This window comes from Tursiops truncatus, chromosome 14 (genome assembly GCF_011762595.2).
Source record: "Tursiops truncatus isolate mTurTru1 chromosome 14, mTurTru1.mat.Y, whole genome shotgun sequence".
Classification (NCBI taxonomy): domain Eukaryota; kingdom Metazoa; phylum Chordata; class Mammalia; order Artiodactyla; family Delphinidae; genus Tursiops; species Tursiops truncatus.
In genome coordinates this window covers 38,142,442-38,161,152 of record NC_047047.1, presented here as the reverse complement: position 1 = coordinate 38,161,152, position 18,711 = coordinate 38,142,442, and the positions used below count along the sequence as shown (strand labels likewise).

At 37.0% G+C, this 18,711-nt stretch overlaps 1 protein-coding gene across 10 annotated transcripts in view; it reads right to left on the bottom strand.

Annotated features, from left to right (window-relative positions):
- PUS10 (pseudouridine synthase 10) overlaps nucleotides 1-18,711 on the bottom strand; it is a 67,004-nt gene that overhangs the window by 24,974 nt on the left and 23,319 nt on the right. For all 10 annotated transcript variants that reach the window (XR_012325692.1, XM_073791358.1, XM_019942941.3 and 7 more), the window contains 2 exons: nucleotides 4,149-4,183; nucleotides 802-913 (listed from right to left, as the gene is read on the bottom strand). Coding sequence is in view for 9 of the 10 variants with exons in the window: in XM_073791358.1 (XP_073647459.1) it covers nucleotides 802-913; nucleotides 4,149-4,183 (147 nt within the window). In the remaining variant the exon portion in view is untranslated. The remainder of the gene's footprint in view (nucleotides 1-801; nucleotides 914-4,148; nucleotides 4,184-18,711) is intronic.

Here is an 18,711-nt window from a genome sequence, read left to right as displayed (position 1 = left end):
AAACAGAGCTATGTAATTCAGAACGAGGAAAATTTTTTAATTACTTAGCTTTGAAAGATGGTTTTGTGACTTTACTTGAATAGGGGTGTGTCTGATATTCAGGGAATTTCCTTCATGCAAAATGATGAAGCAATGAGGCCATACTATTAAAGTCTAATTTAAGAGGAGCTGGGAATATGTCCTGTTTCCATCTCTGGAAACCTATTGAACTCTTCCCTAAAATTCAATCCATTTCAAAGGCTGAGGCAAGGTCTGCCTTGGAATAGGGGAGATGGTAAGTGTTCTGGTTTCAAAGGCAGTCTGCTTAAAATTAAACAGAGGGACCTGAGATACCAACAAGGTGGGATAGGTTGAGCCCATGCTCACTGTAGTTGAATAGGGTCTGTCTGCATATTTGAAAACAAAACTAGCCACAGATAACCAAAATTAAATAGTCTAGAGCTGACTCCACACTTGTTCCTAGTTATTTATGTTTAGCTTTGTATCAGTAAATCTATCTAATTAAACTATAAATATACTAAAGGCAAAGATTCACTTCTAACCTTTTAAGGTCAATTAGGATACACTGCACCTGTTATAAGTGTCTTGGATCACAAAGAAATCTTTAAAAAAAAAAAAAGAAACAAAGAAAAACTTTAACCTCAATTTAAGACTGTTAGAAATTAACATTTTAAAATCTTAAAAATCCTTCATTGGATTATTGAAAGAGAAGATTCTTTTGGATAACCAAAACTCTGCCATTTAATGAAATAAAACTAGTAAAACCACAGAATAAAATTAAAAATGCTGATGACCCAATACCTTTCCATCAATGGGAACACCCAGTTCCTCTGAAAACAGGGGGTGAGTTATCCATTTGTAGGCTTCTTTTAGCTGAACTGTATCATTTCTTTCCAGCGACAGACTCTGCTTTCTGAATAACATAAAAATTAATTCACTGACATGAAAAGCTTCATTTTTATGAAAGTAAGAATTTATGTGATTATTAAAAAGTATATATTATTGAGTGCCTACTATGTCCCAGGCACTATTGTACACATTAGATAGAAAGCAGAGACCAAAGCAGACAAAAATTCCTCAGTTCATGGACCTATATTCTAGTAGAATCAAGAAACTGCTTTTTTTTAATGGCATATAAGACAGTTTTTGAAGCTTCAAAGACAAAAGCATACAAATGAGGTTTTTCTGAGATAGAATTGCCAGATTCCAGGATTTATACATCAGAAGATGGAAAGGTGGAATACAGAGGATTATTTATTGCTTAGAAACTACAAACTGTGTATTACAATAATCTCAGACCAAAAATGTTTGTATCTACTCTCTTCCTGATAATGGGGGCTTACTTTTGGGAAATCAATGTAAAAGCTGTACTTCTCTTTACTGGTAAAGAAGAAGTATCAAATCCTAAAGTATCAGTGTTCTAGAATGCTCATCAATTTAACAACATATAAATATCTCAATAAATATTTTACATTCCCCCAAAATCTACTCATGAGCCAATAAATAGGTTTGGGGAAGTCCCAATTATGAGTTCTAGCTTTTAGTTTGTAACCTAAAATGAGATAGAAAGGAACTGAAGAAAAAGGAAAGAAAAACATGGTATGGTAATATTTAAACAGTCCTACTCTGCAGTATCACTATTAAACAGGCTGTATCATTCAAATAATTAAAACTTCAAATCAGTCCTATAGCTATTTACAGGACTGCTTTTAACAAGAGAGGTGTTTAGGCCAACTTGCGAATCATTTCTTTCAATGTCCTATTTTCACTATTAGAAAGGACAATATAGTCAATATCCATTGTAATTTAATTCCTCAAGACCAAAAGACACTAAGAATTACAGGTAGAAAACAAAAAATAATTTAGCTAATGGCGAAACTTAATTGATCTAAATACACACACACACACACACACACACACACACACACACACACAAAGACCACTGTCCCTCTAAAAAATGCAAATTAAGAAATAGTTGATCTACCCATTCTTATCCAGCTGAGAATAAATGGTTAAACAGAGTGCTTTCATATGCTTTGGGATTGTGGTTTAACAATGAAATACTCTGATAAGCCCTACATCTGACAAAAAAATTAAGTTACTTCCTTACACTTAAGAACTTATTCAAACACTGAGCGTTTTAGCTTCATAAACTGTTCCTAGTTCTCTATCAGAAACATTTTAGAAATTTTCAGACTATCTTGATATTGTATCAACAGTTTAACTAATGATGTTTGCATAAAATAGCATCGCAGTTGAAAAGTAAATAATTAAGGTATGAGCACACATTTTAAAGAATAAAAAGGTGAAACAGAAAACACAAGAATGGAAAACCCTTTAAAAATTGTTTAGACTCTAGAGAGTACAAAGGATTGTAGCCAAAGCCAATCCTAAAAATGGATTAAAACATTACTCATTATATATTTAAGAAAACTGATACTTTAAGTCCCTCATGTCTCTGAAAAACATTTAAAGCACGTTAATCCAGTTTAAAAACTTCAACAGTAATTTTTTCCTTCCAGATTAAAGAGCTATAAGAAAGCGTTAAGAGACATTTTGGAAACCTTAACCTCACATTTAAGGCAAAAATATAATACTTAAAACCCCATATTTTCAATCCTGCAAGTTGAATGTGGCTAATAGCTTTTCTAATATAATTTAGGGTGAATGTTTTCACAAAGGTCCTTAGCTTATGGCTGATGGTCCTTTAGGGGAATCAGTAGTCATTAAGGTAAATTCAGTACCAATTTAATACTTAGTAACTGCATTTCCCTCTTTCCTCTGCTAGATAACTAATGATGAGGATATTAATTAGGATCACTTTTGCTATAGATACAACAGGATAACCATTCTAAAGCAAATATGAACCAAAATATCCAATACATTTTTTCCTAAATTCCTTGAATCAATTCTTTAACGGCAATTCCTCCACAACCTTTTGATATTAGAATGAACTAGGGACACTGAGAGAAAAGACTACTATTCTATATTTTTTTCTGTTCTAGTATCCCTATATTGATCAGGATCTTTTGGAAGAACTAAGCTTAGTTTAAAATCCTTCAATAAGAAATAACAACAGCAAGCAAGATAGACGCAAACTGGAAACATTTAAAAAATAGCATGCTCTGACTTGACTATGCTAACAAATTTCTCATAGGATCAAATTTTATTATGCCAGAATCACAAGCATTTGAGACTAATTTAACATAACCTAACAGAACCCCCAAACCTTTAATAAATATGTGGTTATTACCCTTTTAAAAATGCAGATGTGAAATACAACACACACAAAAAAGCCAAATCAACTAATTTTCTATAAAACACCAAGTATGAGATTCTGATACAGAAATTTATACTTCTCTCTGTGGTTTTCTTTCCAGAGTACACAGGAAACTCCAGTAGTCACATGGTCCTTTTCATACTGGTATAAAATTTTTAATTTCAAAATCCAGAAAGCTCTGGGAAATTAAAGATTTTTTCCTTAACTCAGTTGGCAACCAAACTCTGACTTGAACATGTGAGGCTATTTATTTAGACTTTGTTTATCAAATTTATTGTGACTATTCATATATTTCACTGCAGAAATAGTAATGTTTGATTATATAGTACTATCCCAGACTCTGGAGGAGATGGGTATATTATATATGGTATTTATACTGCATTATATTTCTAAAGTCTAAAAAATTCTAAATTTCAAAACACATTTGGCACCAAGGGTTTCAGATAAAGGATTGTGGACCTATGTTTTCTATGTCTTATCTATGTATAAACTCACTGTTGTTCTGCCTTAACTAGGACTTTACTATGTATCTTTTATAGCATAATTAATTTTATAATTTAGTTTCTAAAACCAGTATAAAATGTGTTCCTTTAAAATAAGTTGCCAAACTACATGCATTTACATTCATGATAAATCTACCAAAAAAAAATGAGTCTGCTTTAATAGACTACTAATATGCTGTGCAAATAAACCAATTAAACAAGGTTAACACCTTAAATATACACAATAAAAATTTCCTCTTTGTGCCAATTTCTCTAGCAGCTAGTGAACTCCCTCTAAAAAAAGAGATAGTAGTAGTAAAAGTACTTTAAGAATCAGGTAGCTTATATTTAAAGGGTAGTAAAAATTCCCTACCTAAATTACTTACCCCATTTCCTGTTTTACCAGCAACCATGCAGCATGCTGTAGGCAATTTAGTCACACCCAGAAAGAAAAGGGAAAAAATGTTCATTGAAATTTGGTTCCAATATCATTAGTAAACTGCTTAAGTAATTGGCTAATCAAACTCTCCTTTTCAGGAGAGGAGTTAGTGTTCAGAAATGCAGCAATGACCTCAATCTCATTTAAAATCAGAAGTGAGGTAAGATGCCACTTTGTAGTGCTGGCTTGCTGTGGCCTATGAATTCAACAGTGGTATCCCCCTCCTCCCCACAGATTTCTATTTCTCATTAATGAGTTACAAGTGTTTTTTAATATGGGTAGCTTATATATATATATTTAAATATCTTACTATTTCATAGGGGAAAGTTCAAAGTAATTGAGGAGTACATACTATGTCTCCAAAGAAGGACTCAGTTTTTTTTGTTTTTTTAATAGAGCTAATATTTTTAACTCTAATTAATGATATCCACATGTAAGTGTTTAGGAGTAAAATGTGCTAATGTCTATAACTCACTTTGAAATACAACAAAAACTAAGATGGGTGGCTGGATAAATTGATAGGTATATAATAAAGCAAATAAAGAAAAATAGCAACAAGTATAGAATCTAGGTGGGTATATGGGTGTTCACTGTACAATTCTTTCAACTTTAATATAGTTTTGAAAATTCTCATAATTAAATGCTAGGGAGAATGTTCTGGGAAGGATTAATAAAAAACTGAAAAAGTTGCTAAAATGAAAATAACATTCACAATCAGGGTCATTATGAGGATTAAGTGAAATTCATATAAAATGCTTTGCATGGTAAGTGTGTGACACTAAGATTTCTCAGTTTGCCATTAGACTCCCATAGCTTTCACCTTAAAGAAAGGTAATACATGGCCTGCCTTGTATATACAGCATTCTGTGAACATGACAGAAGCATACGTGTGTAAGTCAATAAAATGCCATAAGTAGTCTCTGCTTCTACATGTCACAAAAATGGCCAGTCACATCCACTTCAAGACCTGGAGAAAGAGAGGGACAGAGAGAGCAAGACACAGAGAGAGAGAGACAGGGAGACAAAGACAAAGAGAAAGAGACAGAGAGACAGAGAGAGAGAGAGACAGCTTTTGTTGTTCATATGTAGAACCCTGTCCTTTTAAACTTCAAGTGGCTGGTGGGGCACCAGAGACTGCTAAAGACTTAGGATCATTTGGAAACATTATGTGCATTACTTTGTTCAGACATGAGCCAAGCAGAATAAATTAATCACTAGCTAGGTAAGAACTAGAACTGTTCCCAATGCCTAAATGTCTCATCAGTACCTTCCGATCTGTTAGTTTGTTTACTTTGCTAGCTCAAACTAATACCATTTATAGCGCTGCAAGACCCCTTCCTTCTTGCCTTCCATTTACTCAAGCTCTCTCTGAAAGTGCATGGGCATGGTGTAATACACAAATTATGAGTTGTCAGAAGACCTGGCTTTAGGCTTTACCAGATTTCTGGCACTCTGTTTCCTAATGTATAAAATAAGAGAGTTAGACTAAGATGATTGTAATTTAAAATTTTCTGGATGGCTAAAGGTCATCATTAATGGACATTACTTAGTATACTGTTTTGTAACAGGGGCTATTAAGACTTATAGGACTTTGAGATCATAGAAAAAATAAATAATAAAAAAATAAATAAATCGACTAAAGTTGAAACCTTGTATTCAATGTTACCCCACCTTCCTTCAGCCTCCATACTTTATTTAACAGATCAATAAATACTTGTTTCCTCATCTGTAAAGGGATATTAATACTCCCCTTGCAGAGATATTATAAGGATTTAATGAAATTATGTATGTAAAGAATCAAGTAAGATTCCTGGCATGTACTTAATAAATGGTAACTATTACTGTCATTTTTGAATTAAAACCTTATCTGTATTTCACAAGTAATAAAATTATTATCCCTTTAAAGACTTAAAAGGCTTGATCCCTTTCCCTCATGTCCCAAACTGCTCTGCTATAAGTAGTTCTGGAACCTCCCTCATCAATGAAACCCTCATGGGTATCTGAGTTATAGAGAACTATCTGTCCTTTTTTTAAGGGAACTCAGACTCTTCTGTCCTTTTATGTTGAACTTTTTCTCTCCTCTTTTGAGGCAAACTCTGTTCCCTATGGTCACTTCCAGATGATGCCATCAAGTCTGTAATCTACCTGCCATCCTCTGATTATAAAGTAGGGTAGAACTGGAGGTTGCCAAGGGAAACCAGATTACCTTTGTAACATGTAAAATTAAATCAAATGTCTTCAGTACCTGAGATTTGTTAAAGGGTTTTTCCTTCCTAATCCTTTGCAGGCTCCCTGCTTAAGCATGCCAGCAGGTTGAACTGAACTAATCACACAGCAGGGGCTGGAAACCTGAATCCCAAAGTAGTCAGTGTTGCTCAATTATTCAATTTTTATCACGTGCTAATAATGCCTTGGACCTGCTTCTGCTGAGGAAAAAGAAGTACATTTCCCCCTTTCAGTCACCAAGATAATTTTAATAAATGTTCTTTTCCTTAGTGGAAAAAATTCATTCTCTAGAGTAAGCAATTTAATTCTTCCTCCCCAACAGAACCAAATGGCATTAAAGTTATCAAGTTTAATCAAATTTGATACCAAAGGCAGCATGTCACCTCCTGAAAATTCAGAAACCACAGAATTTAATCCTGGGCTCAGCTTTGTTAAATGGGGCAGTTGAATAACGTGCTTGCTAAAAGTGCTTGTGCACTCTGGCCATACACAGACATACAGACACACACACATAAGCATATACCTGTATACACACATCATGGAAACTCTATGCCTGGGAATTTTTTTTTTTTTTCCTTTTTATTTTTTGGCTGCGTTGGGTCTTTGTTGCTGTGTGCGGGCTTTCTCTAGTTGTGGCGAGCAGGGGCTACTCTATGTTGCAGTGCACGGGTTTCTTGTTGCGGTGGCTTCTCTTGTTGCGGAGCATAGGCTCTAGGCGTGTGGGCTTCAGTAACTGCAGCAAGCAGGTTCGGTAGTTGTGGCCCGCGGGCCCTAGAGCATGTGGGCTTCACCAGTTGTGGTGCATGGGCTCAGTAGTTGTGGCTCCGGGCTCTAGAGTGCAGGCTCAGTAGTTGCAGCGCAGGGGCTTAGTTGCTCCGCAGCATGTGGGATCTTCCTGGACCAGGGACCGAACCTGTGACCCCTGCATTGGCAGGCGTATTCTTAACCACTGTGCCACCAGGGAAGTCCAGGGAATGGCTTTTAAGCTTAGAGTTCTGAGCTGGGGGTGCATCCAGCACCAAACTATGAGAGTGGGTTACAGTAAGGCCAGGGATTGAGGCTGATTCAATCAGAGGTGGAAGGAAGGAAGGAAGAACAGAGAGAGAAGGGGAGGAATTAAAAATGGCATGTTGTCACATATGGATCAATGGAACAGAATAGAGAGCCCAGAAATAAACCCACACACCTATCATCAATTAATCTTCAACAAAGGAGACAAGAATATAAAACGGGAAAAAGACAGTCTCTTCAGCAAGTGGTACTGGGAAAGTTGGACAGCTGCATTTAATAAATGAAGTTAGAACACACCCTCACACCATGCACAAAAATAAACTCAAAATGGCTTAAAGACTTAAACATAAGACATGACACCACAGAACTCCTAGAAGAGAGCATAGGCAAAACATTCTCTAATCGTACCAATATTTTCTTAGGTCAGTCTCCCAAGGCAATAGAAACAAAAACAAAAATAAACAAATGGGACTAATCAAACTTACAAGCTTTTGCACAGCAAAGGAAACCATAAAAAGAATGAAAAGACCACCTACAGAATGGGAGAAATTATTTGCAAATGATGCAACCGACAAGGGCAAACAGCTCATACAACTCAACAACAAAAAAGCAAACAACCCAATTGAAAAATGGGCAGAAGTCCTTAATAGACATTTCTCCAAAGAAGACATATGGATGGCCAATAGGCACATGAAAAGATGCTCAACATCACTAATTATTAGAGAAATGCAAATCAAAACTACAATGAGGTACTATCTCACACCGGTCAGAATGGCCATCTTAAAAAGTCTACAAATAACAAATGCTGTAGAGGGTGTGGAGAAAAGGGAACCCTCCTACAGTGTTGGTGGGAATGTAAGTTGTACTGCTGGAGAACAGTATGGAGGTTCTTCAGAAAACTAAAATTAGAATTACCATATGATTCAGTAACCCCCTCCTTGGCACATACCCAGAAAAAACTATAATTCAAAAAGGTACATGCACCCCTATGTTCATTAGCAGCACTGTTCACAATAGCCAAAACATGGAAACAACCTAAATGTCCATTGACAGATGAATGGATAAAGAAGCTGTGGTACATATATACAATGGAATACTACTCAGTCGTAAAAAAAGAATGAAATAATGCCATTTGCAGCAACATGGATGCAAGTATTATCACACTAAGTGAAGTCAGAAAGAGAAAGACAAATGCCATATGATATCACTTACATGTGGAAACTAAAATATGGCACAAATGAACCTATCTACAGAACAGAAACAGACTCACTGACATAGAGATCAGACTTGTGGTTGCCGAGAGGGATGGACTGGGAGTCTGCGGTTGGTAGATGCAAACTATTACATTTAGAATGGATAAACAGCAAGGTCCTACTGTATAGCACAGGCAACTATATCCAATCTCCTGGGATAAACCATCATGGAAAAGAATATAGAAAATCATGTCTATGTGTATAAAACTGAGTCACTGTGGTGCACAGCAGAGATTGGCACAGCATTGTGAATCAACTACACTTCAATAAAAAGAAAAAAAGGCATGTTGGGGAACTACAATTCAGTAAAGTTGGAGCTTGGGGTATGTATGTGTGTACATAAATGTGAGTAAGGGTTCAGAGACTAGAGATGAAACTGGAAAGGTCAGCAGATTTTGAGTGCCAAGCTAGGGCATGAATCCAAAGATTGAAACCATAACAGGAAGTGCCACATTATGTGTATACAAATTCCCATGGCAGCACATTTGATCTTCTATAATTGATCAAGTCACAATATAACCATCATATTCACACCATCGTTTTTCTTATGCGGTAGCTTAAGAGAAAAATAAAGTATTTCTTGTACAAAAATATTTCTTTATTATACATGGGAAAATACAGTGTGAAACAGGCATATGTTCAGAAAAATGTCAGAATGACTGTAAAAAAGACAATCCACTTCTCTCATATTTGTTGCCTATCTGGCCCTTACAGACACCTGAATCTGTAATTCCTGACAGAGGGAAACAAACACTAGACTCTAAACATTGTGTGAGCACTTTGCAAGGTGGCTTACCTCTCTGAGTCTTGGTTTCTCAACTATAAGATAAAGGGGCTCAACACTTCATTATTTGGGGGGTACCTCCTATGTGGTGATATCTTTACTGAGAAAACAGACCTGAAAGACTAGTTTCTGCCCATAAGAGAACTCGTGAACTAGGAGAGAATAAAGGTAAGTAAAATGATAATAAAACCATAATAATGATTAATAATATTAATACAAATAAAAATACAGAATGGTGGGGGCTGTGACAAGGACATATTCTGAGTGGACACTTAGGGCATCCTCAGCTCAGCCTTGGCATTAGAGTTATCAAGAAGTGACACCTAATCTGAGCTCTGAAGAATCAGGGATTGAGAATTAACTGGGTGAAGAGTGGGGAAAGCACATTCCAAATAGAGGAAACTGTTGTGCAAATGTCACGGAGCATGAGGAAGGTTCTGGGAACTAAAGGTTAGTGGTCCCTAAAGAGCTGAGGACGTGTGGCTGCGAAGTGCAAAGGAGGAAGCAGGACTAAGGTCATAGAACTAGTGTACCCATGCTAAGAGGTTTAGATTTTACACTTAAGGCAATATGGTGCCACAGAAGGATTTTAAGCAGTGGAGTAGCATGGTCACATTTGTCATCAGGAATGCTCACTCTGGTTGCAGTGGGAACTAGAGGAAGAAGATGGAACTAAGGGAAATGAAGACGTTTCGTAAACGAAAGCAGTAATTCAAGTAAGAAATAACACATATGGCAGTGGCGGTAGGAATGGAGAGGAGGGGGCAGCTGTAAGAGACAATAAAGACACAGACCAGCAGGACTTGGTGATCGACAGTGGTGCTGGGGTTTCTAAATTACCACTAATGCCCTTAAAACTCTGAAGTCTTTTGAATCCTACACATCTCTTGGACTCATTTATAATTACAAGGGTAAAGCAAATATAGACATGCACCAACAGGGAAATGACAATAGTTGTGTGGGCAGCTATAAGTACTACGCCCTGCTCTTTCTTCTTCTCCCAACACACACACACACACACACACACACACACACACACACACACACACACACACACACACACACACACACACACACACACTCTTTTATGTATTTTTCTTGCATACAAATAGCCAGTTGGGAACTAGGCTCAATAATGATGTTAGTAACAATAGAAACTCTTATTCCCTCTTCCCACCCAGCAAAACTGCCTGAGCTTTCCTCCTCCTCCTCCCCACCCTGCAGTCTGCAACACTTTGAACATCTGCCCGCTCCTCACCTTGGGTCAGGTTTGGTGTCAGGAATGGTGGCAGAAAGAGAGGTAGGGAGAATATCCTCCTAGAACCCCTCTAGACTCTTCCACTTAGCTACCCCCATGTCTCCTCACCACCGTCACCTCCCTGCCACTCTTCTTTTCCCCAGAATCTCGGATGTCAGACCTGTGATGTAAAACTAACACACTGAGTCTGGATGTCTCTTTTGATAAATAAATGTTCTGTTAGCCATATTTAAAAACCCACCCCAATCCTCTACATTTTCTTTCTCCACAGGGTTGAGAAAAACGAAAATGAAGCCAGACATTTTCTAATTTTCTGTTCTTTTTATATAACATGTTAAAAAGTATAGAACTGTTATTTACTGCGGAACGTAATTTTCTCTCTCTTTCTCTAAGGATATTATCTCAACCTCAAAGGTTTTGTGTTTTTCAGCAAAAAAAAAAAAAAAAAAAAAAAAAAAATTATGAGGGTCCCTGGGGAGCAGAGGAGAAGGAAAAACCTCCTTCCTCCCATTCCCCCTTTCTTCCTCTTACTCTGATCATTGGATAGATATAAATTGCCACTGCTGCTGCTGCTGGGAACCTGGGTAAGACATGCTGGATATGGTCCAGAGTGACTATAGTCAATGACAAATAACATTGTGTCCATGTGTGGTAGGCATATATTAGTAGACAAAACAGACACAAATCCCTGTCCTTACAAAATTTATAGTCAAACAGAAAACAAGCAAAATAAGTAAACAAATCACATGCTGTTTTATGTGATAAATGCAATGAGAAATGATAAATACAGTGGAGAAAAGTAACAGACAGGAAAGAGGAATGGAAGAAGAGCAATTTGCAATTTTAAACAGGGTAGTAAGGGAAAGCCTCACTGAAAAGGAAAAAAGATATGAAGGAGGTGAGGGAATAAGCCATACATATATCTGAGGGAGAAATATTTTAGGCAGAGAGAATAGCAATGCAAAGGCCCTGAGGCAGAAGTGTGCCTGTTGTGTCCAATGTGGCTGGAACAGTCAGGAAAGAGAACAAGTATCAAGTGATGAAGTCAAAGAACTAAGGTGCAGTGGTAGGGCAGGGCCAGTACAGGACCTTGTAGGCAATTAAAGGACTTTGCTTTTACTCTGAGGGAGATGGGGAGACACAGGAGGGTAAGCAAAGGAAGGACATGAATTGATTTACTTTTTAAAGTGGTAGGGGACAAGCATGGAAGCAGGGACAGCTTTTAGGAGGCTACTGAAAAAATCCAAGCAATTGCTCAACCTGCCTCTGGATAAAGGAAATGATTTTGACAGGTACAGCAAGGAGAAGGATTAGGGTCTTTTCCAGTCTTGGATCTCAATGCCTTCAAACTAACCCTTGTTCAACAGTCCTCAGCCCTTTTGCTGAAAGAATAAGTTGAGGCTTTAACAGCTAAAACCCTGTCCTAGGTCTTGGCTTGTAACCCTATGCCTCACTGTGCTGGATTATTCCCTTCCAAGAAGGAGCTCCCAGTGCACAGGTAGCAGGCAGGAGGTACCAGGCCCAGGCATCTCATCTGTGCCCTGCAGTACATCTCCACAGGCACTGGCCTTCAGAGCCAGAGGCTTCTAGATAGTCATCATGGATAAGAAGATCAAATAGTCCATCTTGATGGGATTGGGGAAGAGGGTACACTGAGGACAGACAGCTGGCATGCATAGACTGCAGGCCCCAGAAAAGTACTGACCATGGGATTCATAGTGGCCAGGATCCTGTATATAGCAGACTCAGTCTAGGGAGTTTTCTGGATTCCTACCTTGGACACAATATGGGTTTCAAGAAATCCAATGTAGGGCTTCCCTGGTGGCGCAGTGGTTGAGAGTCCGCCTGCCGATGCAGGGGACATGGGTTCGTGCCGCGGTCTGGGGGGATACTGCATGCCGCGGAGCAGCTGGGCCCGTGAGCCATGGCCGCTGGGCCTGCGCATCCAGAGCCTGTGCTCCACAATGGGAGGGGCCGCAGCAGTGAGAGGCCCGTGTACCACAAAAAAAGAAATCCAATGTAACCATCAGAGCATAGGGCTGGCCTATGACAGCAACTTCCCTGGGAGAGCCTCCCACTCTTTCTGCTACAGATCAGGAACTCCATGCCTTTCATCCAGGCCGACCATCAGAAGTCTGCCAGTTCACATATCTAAGTCACTTCTGTAAACTTGGCCTGTGGACAAAATCAGCCACAAAGAAGATCCAAAATACCAAGTGGGCCAGTTCTTCTATCTACATTGGGGTTCTGCTCACAAGCACACATGAAGAGACACAAAATAAATATGTAAAAAACAAAGATGCAGCAAATACGTATGTGTACGTACAGATGCAGATATATATATGTATGTATATATGTGTGTGTATGTGTGTGTGTGCGTATATATACATATATATAGAGATAGATAGATAGATAGATAAAAACATACCCATAAGGCAGAAGGCAGAATATTCTATTCAAAGAAGATTTCAAGAAACATAGCTGATAAGTACATGCATTTTCAAAAAAATTAAATTATTAAATCTAGATCAGTGGTTCTCAAACAGTTTGGTTTCACGACTTTTTACAGTATTAAACATTTTTGAGAACCCAATATAGCTTTTGTTTATGTTGGTTATATCTATCAATATTTATAATATTAGTAATTAAAACTAAAAAATTTAAAAATATTAATTCATCTAAAATTGATAACAAAGTAATAAATCTACTACATGCTAACATTTTTAAAATATTATATTTTTCAAACAAAATAATTTAGAAGAATGGCAATGCAGTACATTTTTGCAATTTCCTCAGTATATATCTTAATAAAAGATAGCTGTTTTTTCATATCTGCTTCTACATTCAATTTGCTGCAATAGTACATATCATGTAGCCTCTGGAAAACTCCACTGTATACTCTTGAGAGGATGAGAATGAAAAAGGCAAATAATTATATATATTATGAAAATACTTTTGGCCTTATGAATCTCTTGCAAGGACACCTAGTAGTCCCTACACAACACTCTGAGAACTACTGATGTGACTGAAATGAACAATTTTGAAGAAACATACAAATAATTAAAATTTGACTCAAGATGAATGAACAAACCCATATAGACCAATAACCTTCAACAGAATAAACAGAAAAAGTAATAAAGATCTCCCCTTAGTACTCCCTAAAATGTTTTCTTAAGTGTAGTCTACCAGAACTTCAAGAAACAGAAACAGATTACTCCTTTGTTGCTAAAATTTTCCAAAGACAAAAGATAGAAAGCCTAAATTTGCACAAGCCTCTTAGATAGCCTCATCCACCAGAGGGCAGACAGCAGAAGCAAGAAGAACTACAATCCTGCAGCCTGTGGAACAAAATCCACATTCACAGAAAGGTAGACAAGATGAAAAGGCAGAGGGCTATGTACCAGATGAAGGAACAAGATAAAACCCCAGAAAAACAACTAAATGAAGTGGAGATAGGCAACCTTCCAGAAAAAGAATTCAGAATAATGATAGTGAAGATGATCCAGGACCTCGGAAAAAGAATGGAGGCAAAGATAGAGAAGATGCAAGAAATGTTTAACAAAGACCTAGAAGAATTAAAGAACAAACAAACAGAGATGAACAATACAATAACTGAAATGAAAACTATACTAGAAGGAATCAATAGCAGAATAACTGAGGCAGAAGAACGGATAAGTGACCTGAAAGACAGAATGGTGGAATTCACTGCTGCGGAACAGAATAAAAAAAAAAAAAGAATGAAAAGAAATGAAGACAGCTTAAGAGACCTCTGGGACAACATTAAATGCAACAACATTCACATTATAGGGGTCCCAGAAGGAGAAGAGAGAGAGAAAGGACCCGAGAAAATATCTGAAGAGATTATAGTCGAAAACTTCCCTAACATGGGAAAGGAAATAGTCACCCAAGTCCAGGAAGCAGAGAGAGTCCCATACAGGATAAACACAAGGAGAAACATGCCAAGACACATAGTAATCAAATTGGCAAAAATTAAAGACAAAGAAAAATTATTGAAAGCAGCAAGGGAAAAATGACAACATACAAGGGAACTCCCATAAGGTTAACAGCTGATTTCTCAGCAGAAACTCTACAAGCCAGAAGGGAGTGGCATGATATACTTAAAGTTATGAAAGGGAAGAACCTAAAACCAAGATTACTCTACCCAGCAAGGATCTCATTCAGATTTGATGGAGAAATCAAAAGCTTTACAGACAAGCAAAAGCTAAGAGAATTCAGCACCACCAAACCAGCTCTACAACAAATGCTAAAGGAACTTCTCTAAGTGGGAAACACAAGAGAAGAAAAGGACCTACAAAAACAAAACCAAAACAATTTAGAAAATGGTCATAGGAACATACATATCGATAATTACCTTAACATGAATGGATTGAATGCTCCAACCAAAAGACACAGGCTTGCGGAATGGATACAAAAACAAGACCCATCTATATGCTGTCTACAAGAGACCCACTTCAGACCTAGGGACACATACAGACTGAAAGTGAGGGGATGGAAAAAGATATTCCATGAAAATGGAAATCAAAAGAAAGCTGGAGTAGCAACACTCATATCAGATAAAATAGACCTTAAAATAAAGAATGTTACAAGAGACAAGGAAGGACACTACATAATGATCAAGGAATCAGTCCAATAAGAAGATATAACAATTAATATATATACACCCAATGTAGCAGCAGTTCAGTACATAAGGCAACTGCTAACAGCTCTAAAAGAGGAAATCGACAGTAACACAATAATAGTGGGGGACTTTAACACCTCACTTATACCAATGGACAGATCATCCACAATGAATATAAATAAGGAAACAGAAGCTTTAAACGACACAATAGACCAGATATATTTAATTGATATTTATAGGACATTCCATCTAAAAACATCAGATTACACTTTCTTCTCTAGTGCACACGGAACATTCTCCAGGATAGATCACATCTTGGGTCACAAATCAAGCCTCAATAAATTTAAGAAAATTAAAATCATATCAAGCATCTTTTCTGACCACAACACTATGAGATTAGAAATCAATTACAGGGAAAAAAATGAAAAAAACACAAACACATGGAGGCTAAACAATATATTACTAAATAACCAAGAGATCACTGAAGAAATCAAAGAGGAAATCAAAAAATACCTAGAGACAAATGACAGTGAAAACACGACGATCCAAAACCTATGGGATGCAGCAAAAGCAGTTCTAAGGGGGAAGTTTATAGCTATACAAGGCTACCTCAAGAAACAAGAACAATCTCAAATAAACAATCTAAACTTACACCTAAAGGAACTAGAGAAAAAAGAACAAACAAAATCCAAAGTTAGCAGAAGAAAAGAAATCATAAAGATCAGAGCAGAAATAAATGGAATAGAAACAAAGAAAATAGCAAAGATCAATAAAACTAAAACCTGGTTCTTTGAGAAGATACAAAAAATTGATAAACCTTTAGCCAGACTCATCAAGAAAAAGAGGGAGAGGACTCAAATCAATAAAATTAGAAATGAAAAAAGGAGAAGCTACAACAGACACTGCAGAAATACAAAGCATCCTAAGAGACTACTACAAGCAACTCTATGCCAATAAAATGGACAACCTGGAAGAAATGGACAAATACTTACAAAGGTATAACCCTCCAAGACTGAATCAGGAAGAAATAGAAAATACGAACAGACCAATCACAAGTAATGAAATTGAAACTGTGATTAAAAATCTTCCAACAAACAGAAGTCCAGGAGCAGAAGGCTTCACAGGTGAATTCTATCAAACATTTAGAGAAGAGCTAACACCCATCCTTCTCAAACTCTTCCAAAAAATTGCAGAGGAAGGAACATTCCCAAACCCATTCTATGAAGCCACCATCACCCTGATACCAAAACCAGACAAAGATACTACAAAAAAAGAAAATTATACACCAATAACACTGATACATATAGATGCAAAAATCCTCAACAAAATACTAGCAAACAGAATCCAACAACACATTAAAAGGATCATACACCATGAGCAAGTGGGATTTATCCCAGGGATGCAAGGATTCTTCAATATAGGCAAATCAATCAATGTGATACACCATATTAACAAATTGAAGAAGAAAAACCATATGATTATCTCAATAGGTGCAGAAAAAGCTTTTGACAAAATTCAACACCCATTTATGATAAAAACTCTCCAGAAAGTGGGCATACAGGGAACCTACCTCAACATAATAAAGGCCATATATGACAAACCCACAGCAAACATCATTCTCAATAGTGAAAAACTGAAAGCATTTCCTCTAAGATCAGGAACAAGACAAGGATGTCCACTCTCACCACTATTATTCAACATAGTTTTGGAAGTCCTAGCCACAGCAATCAGAGAAGAAAAAGAAAGAAAAGGAATACAAATTGGGAAAGAAGAAGTAAAACCATCACTGTTTGCAGATGACGTGATACTATACATAGAGAATCCTAAAGATGCCACGAGAAAACTACTAGAGATAATCAATGAATCTGGTAACGTTGCAGGATACAAAATTAATGCACAGAAATCTCTGGCATTCCTATACACTAATGATGAAAAATCTGAAAGAGAAATTAAGGAAACACTCCCATTTACCATTGCAACAAAAAGAATAAAATACCTAGGAATAAACCTACTTAGGGAGACAAAAGACCTGTATGCAGAAAACTATAAGACACTGATGAAAGAAATTAAAGATGATACCAACAGATGGACAGATATACCATGTTATTGGATTAAAAGAATCAATACTGTGAAAATGACTATACTACCCAAAGCAACCTACAGATTCAATGCAATCCCTACCAAATTACCAATGGTATTTTTTACAGAACTAGAACAAAAAATCTTAAAATTTGTATGGAGACACAAAAGACCCCGAATAGCCAAAGCAGTCTTGAGGGAAGAAAAACGGAGCTGGGGTAATCAGACTCCCTGACTTGAGACTATACTACAAAGCTATAGTAATCAAGACAATATGGTACTGGCACAAAAACAGAAATATAGATCAATGGAACAAGATAGAAAGCCCAGAGATAAACCCACGCACCTATGGTCAACTAATCTATGACAAAGGAGGCAAGGATATACAATGGAGAAAAGACAGTCTCTTCAATAAGTGGTGCTGAGAAAACTGGACAGCTACATGTAAAAGAATGAAATTAGAACACTCCCTAAAACCATACACAAAAATAAACTCAAAATGGAGTTTAATGTAAATGTAAGACCGGACACTATAAAACTCTTAGAGGAAAACATAGGAAGAACACTCTTTGACATAAATTACAGCGAGATCTCTTTTGATCCATCTCCTAGAGTAATGGAAATAAAAACAAAAATAAACAAATGGGACCTAATGAAACTTCAAAGCTTTTGCACAGCAAAGGAAACCATAAACAAGACGAAAAGACAACCCTCAGAATGGGAGAAAATATTTGCAAACGAATCAATAGACAAAGGATTAATCTCCAAAATATATAAACAGCTCATGCAGCTCAATATTAAAAAAACAAACAACTCAACCAAAAAATGGGCAGAAGACCTAAATAGACATTTCTCCAAAGAGGACATACAGATGGCCAAGAAGCACATGATAGCTCTCAACATCACCTATTATCAGAGAAATACAAATCAAACCTACAATGAGGTATCATCTCAGACCAGTTAGAATGGGCATCATCAGAAAATCTACAAACAACAAATGCTGGAGAGGGTGTGGAGAAAAGGGAACCCTCTTGCACTGTTGGTGGGAATGTAAATTGATACAGCCACTATGGAGAACAGTATGCAGGTTCCTTGAAAAACTAAAAATAGAATTACCATATGATCCAGCAATCCCACTACTGGGCACATACCCAGAGAAAACCATAATTCAAAAAGACACATGCACCCTAATGTTCATTGCAGCACTATTTACAATAGCCAGGTCATGGAAGCAACCTAAATGCCCATCGACAGACAAAT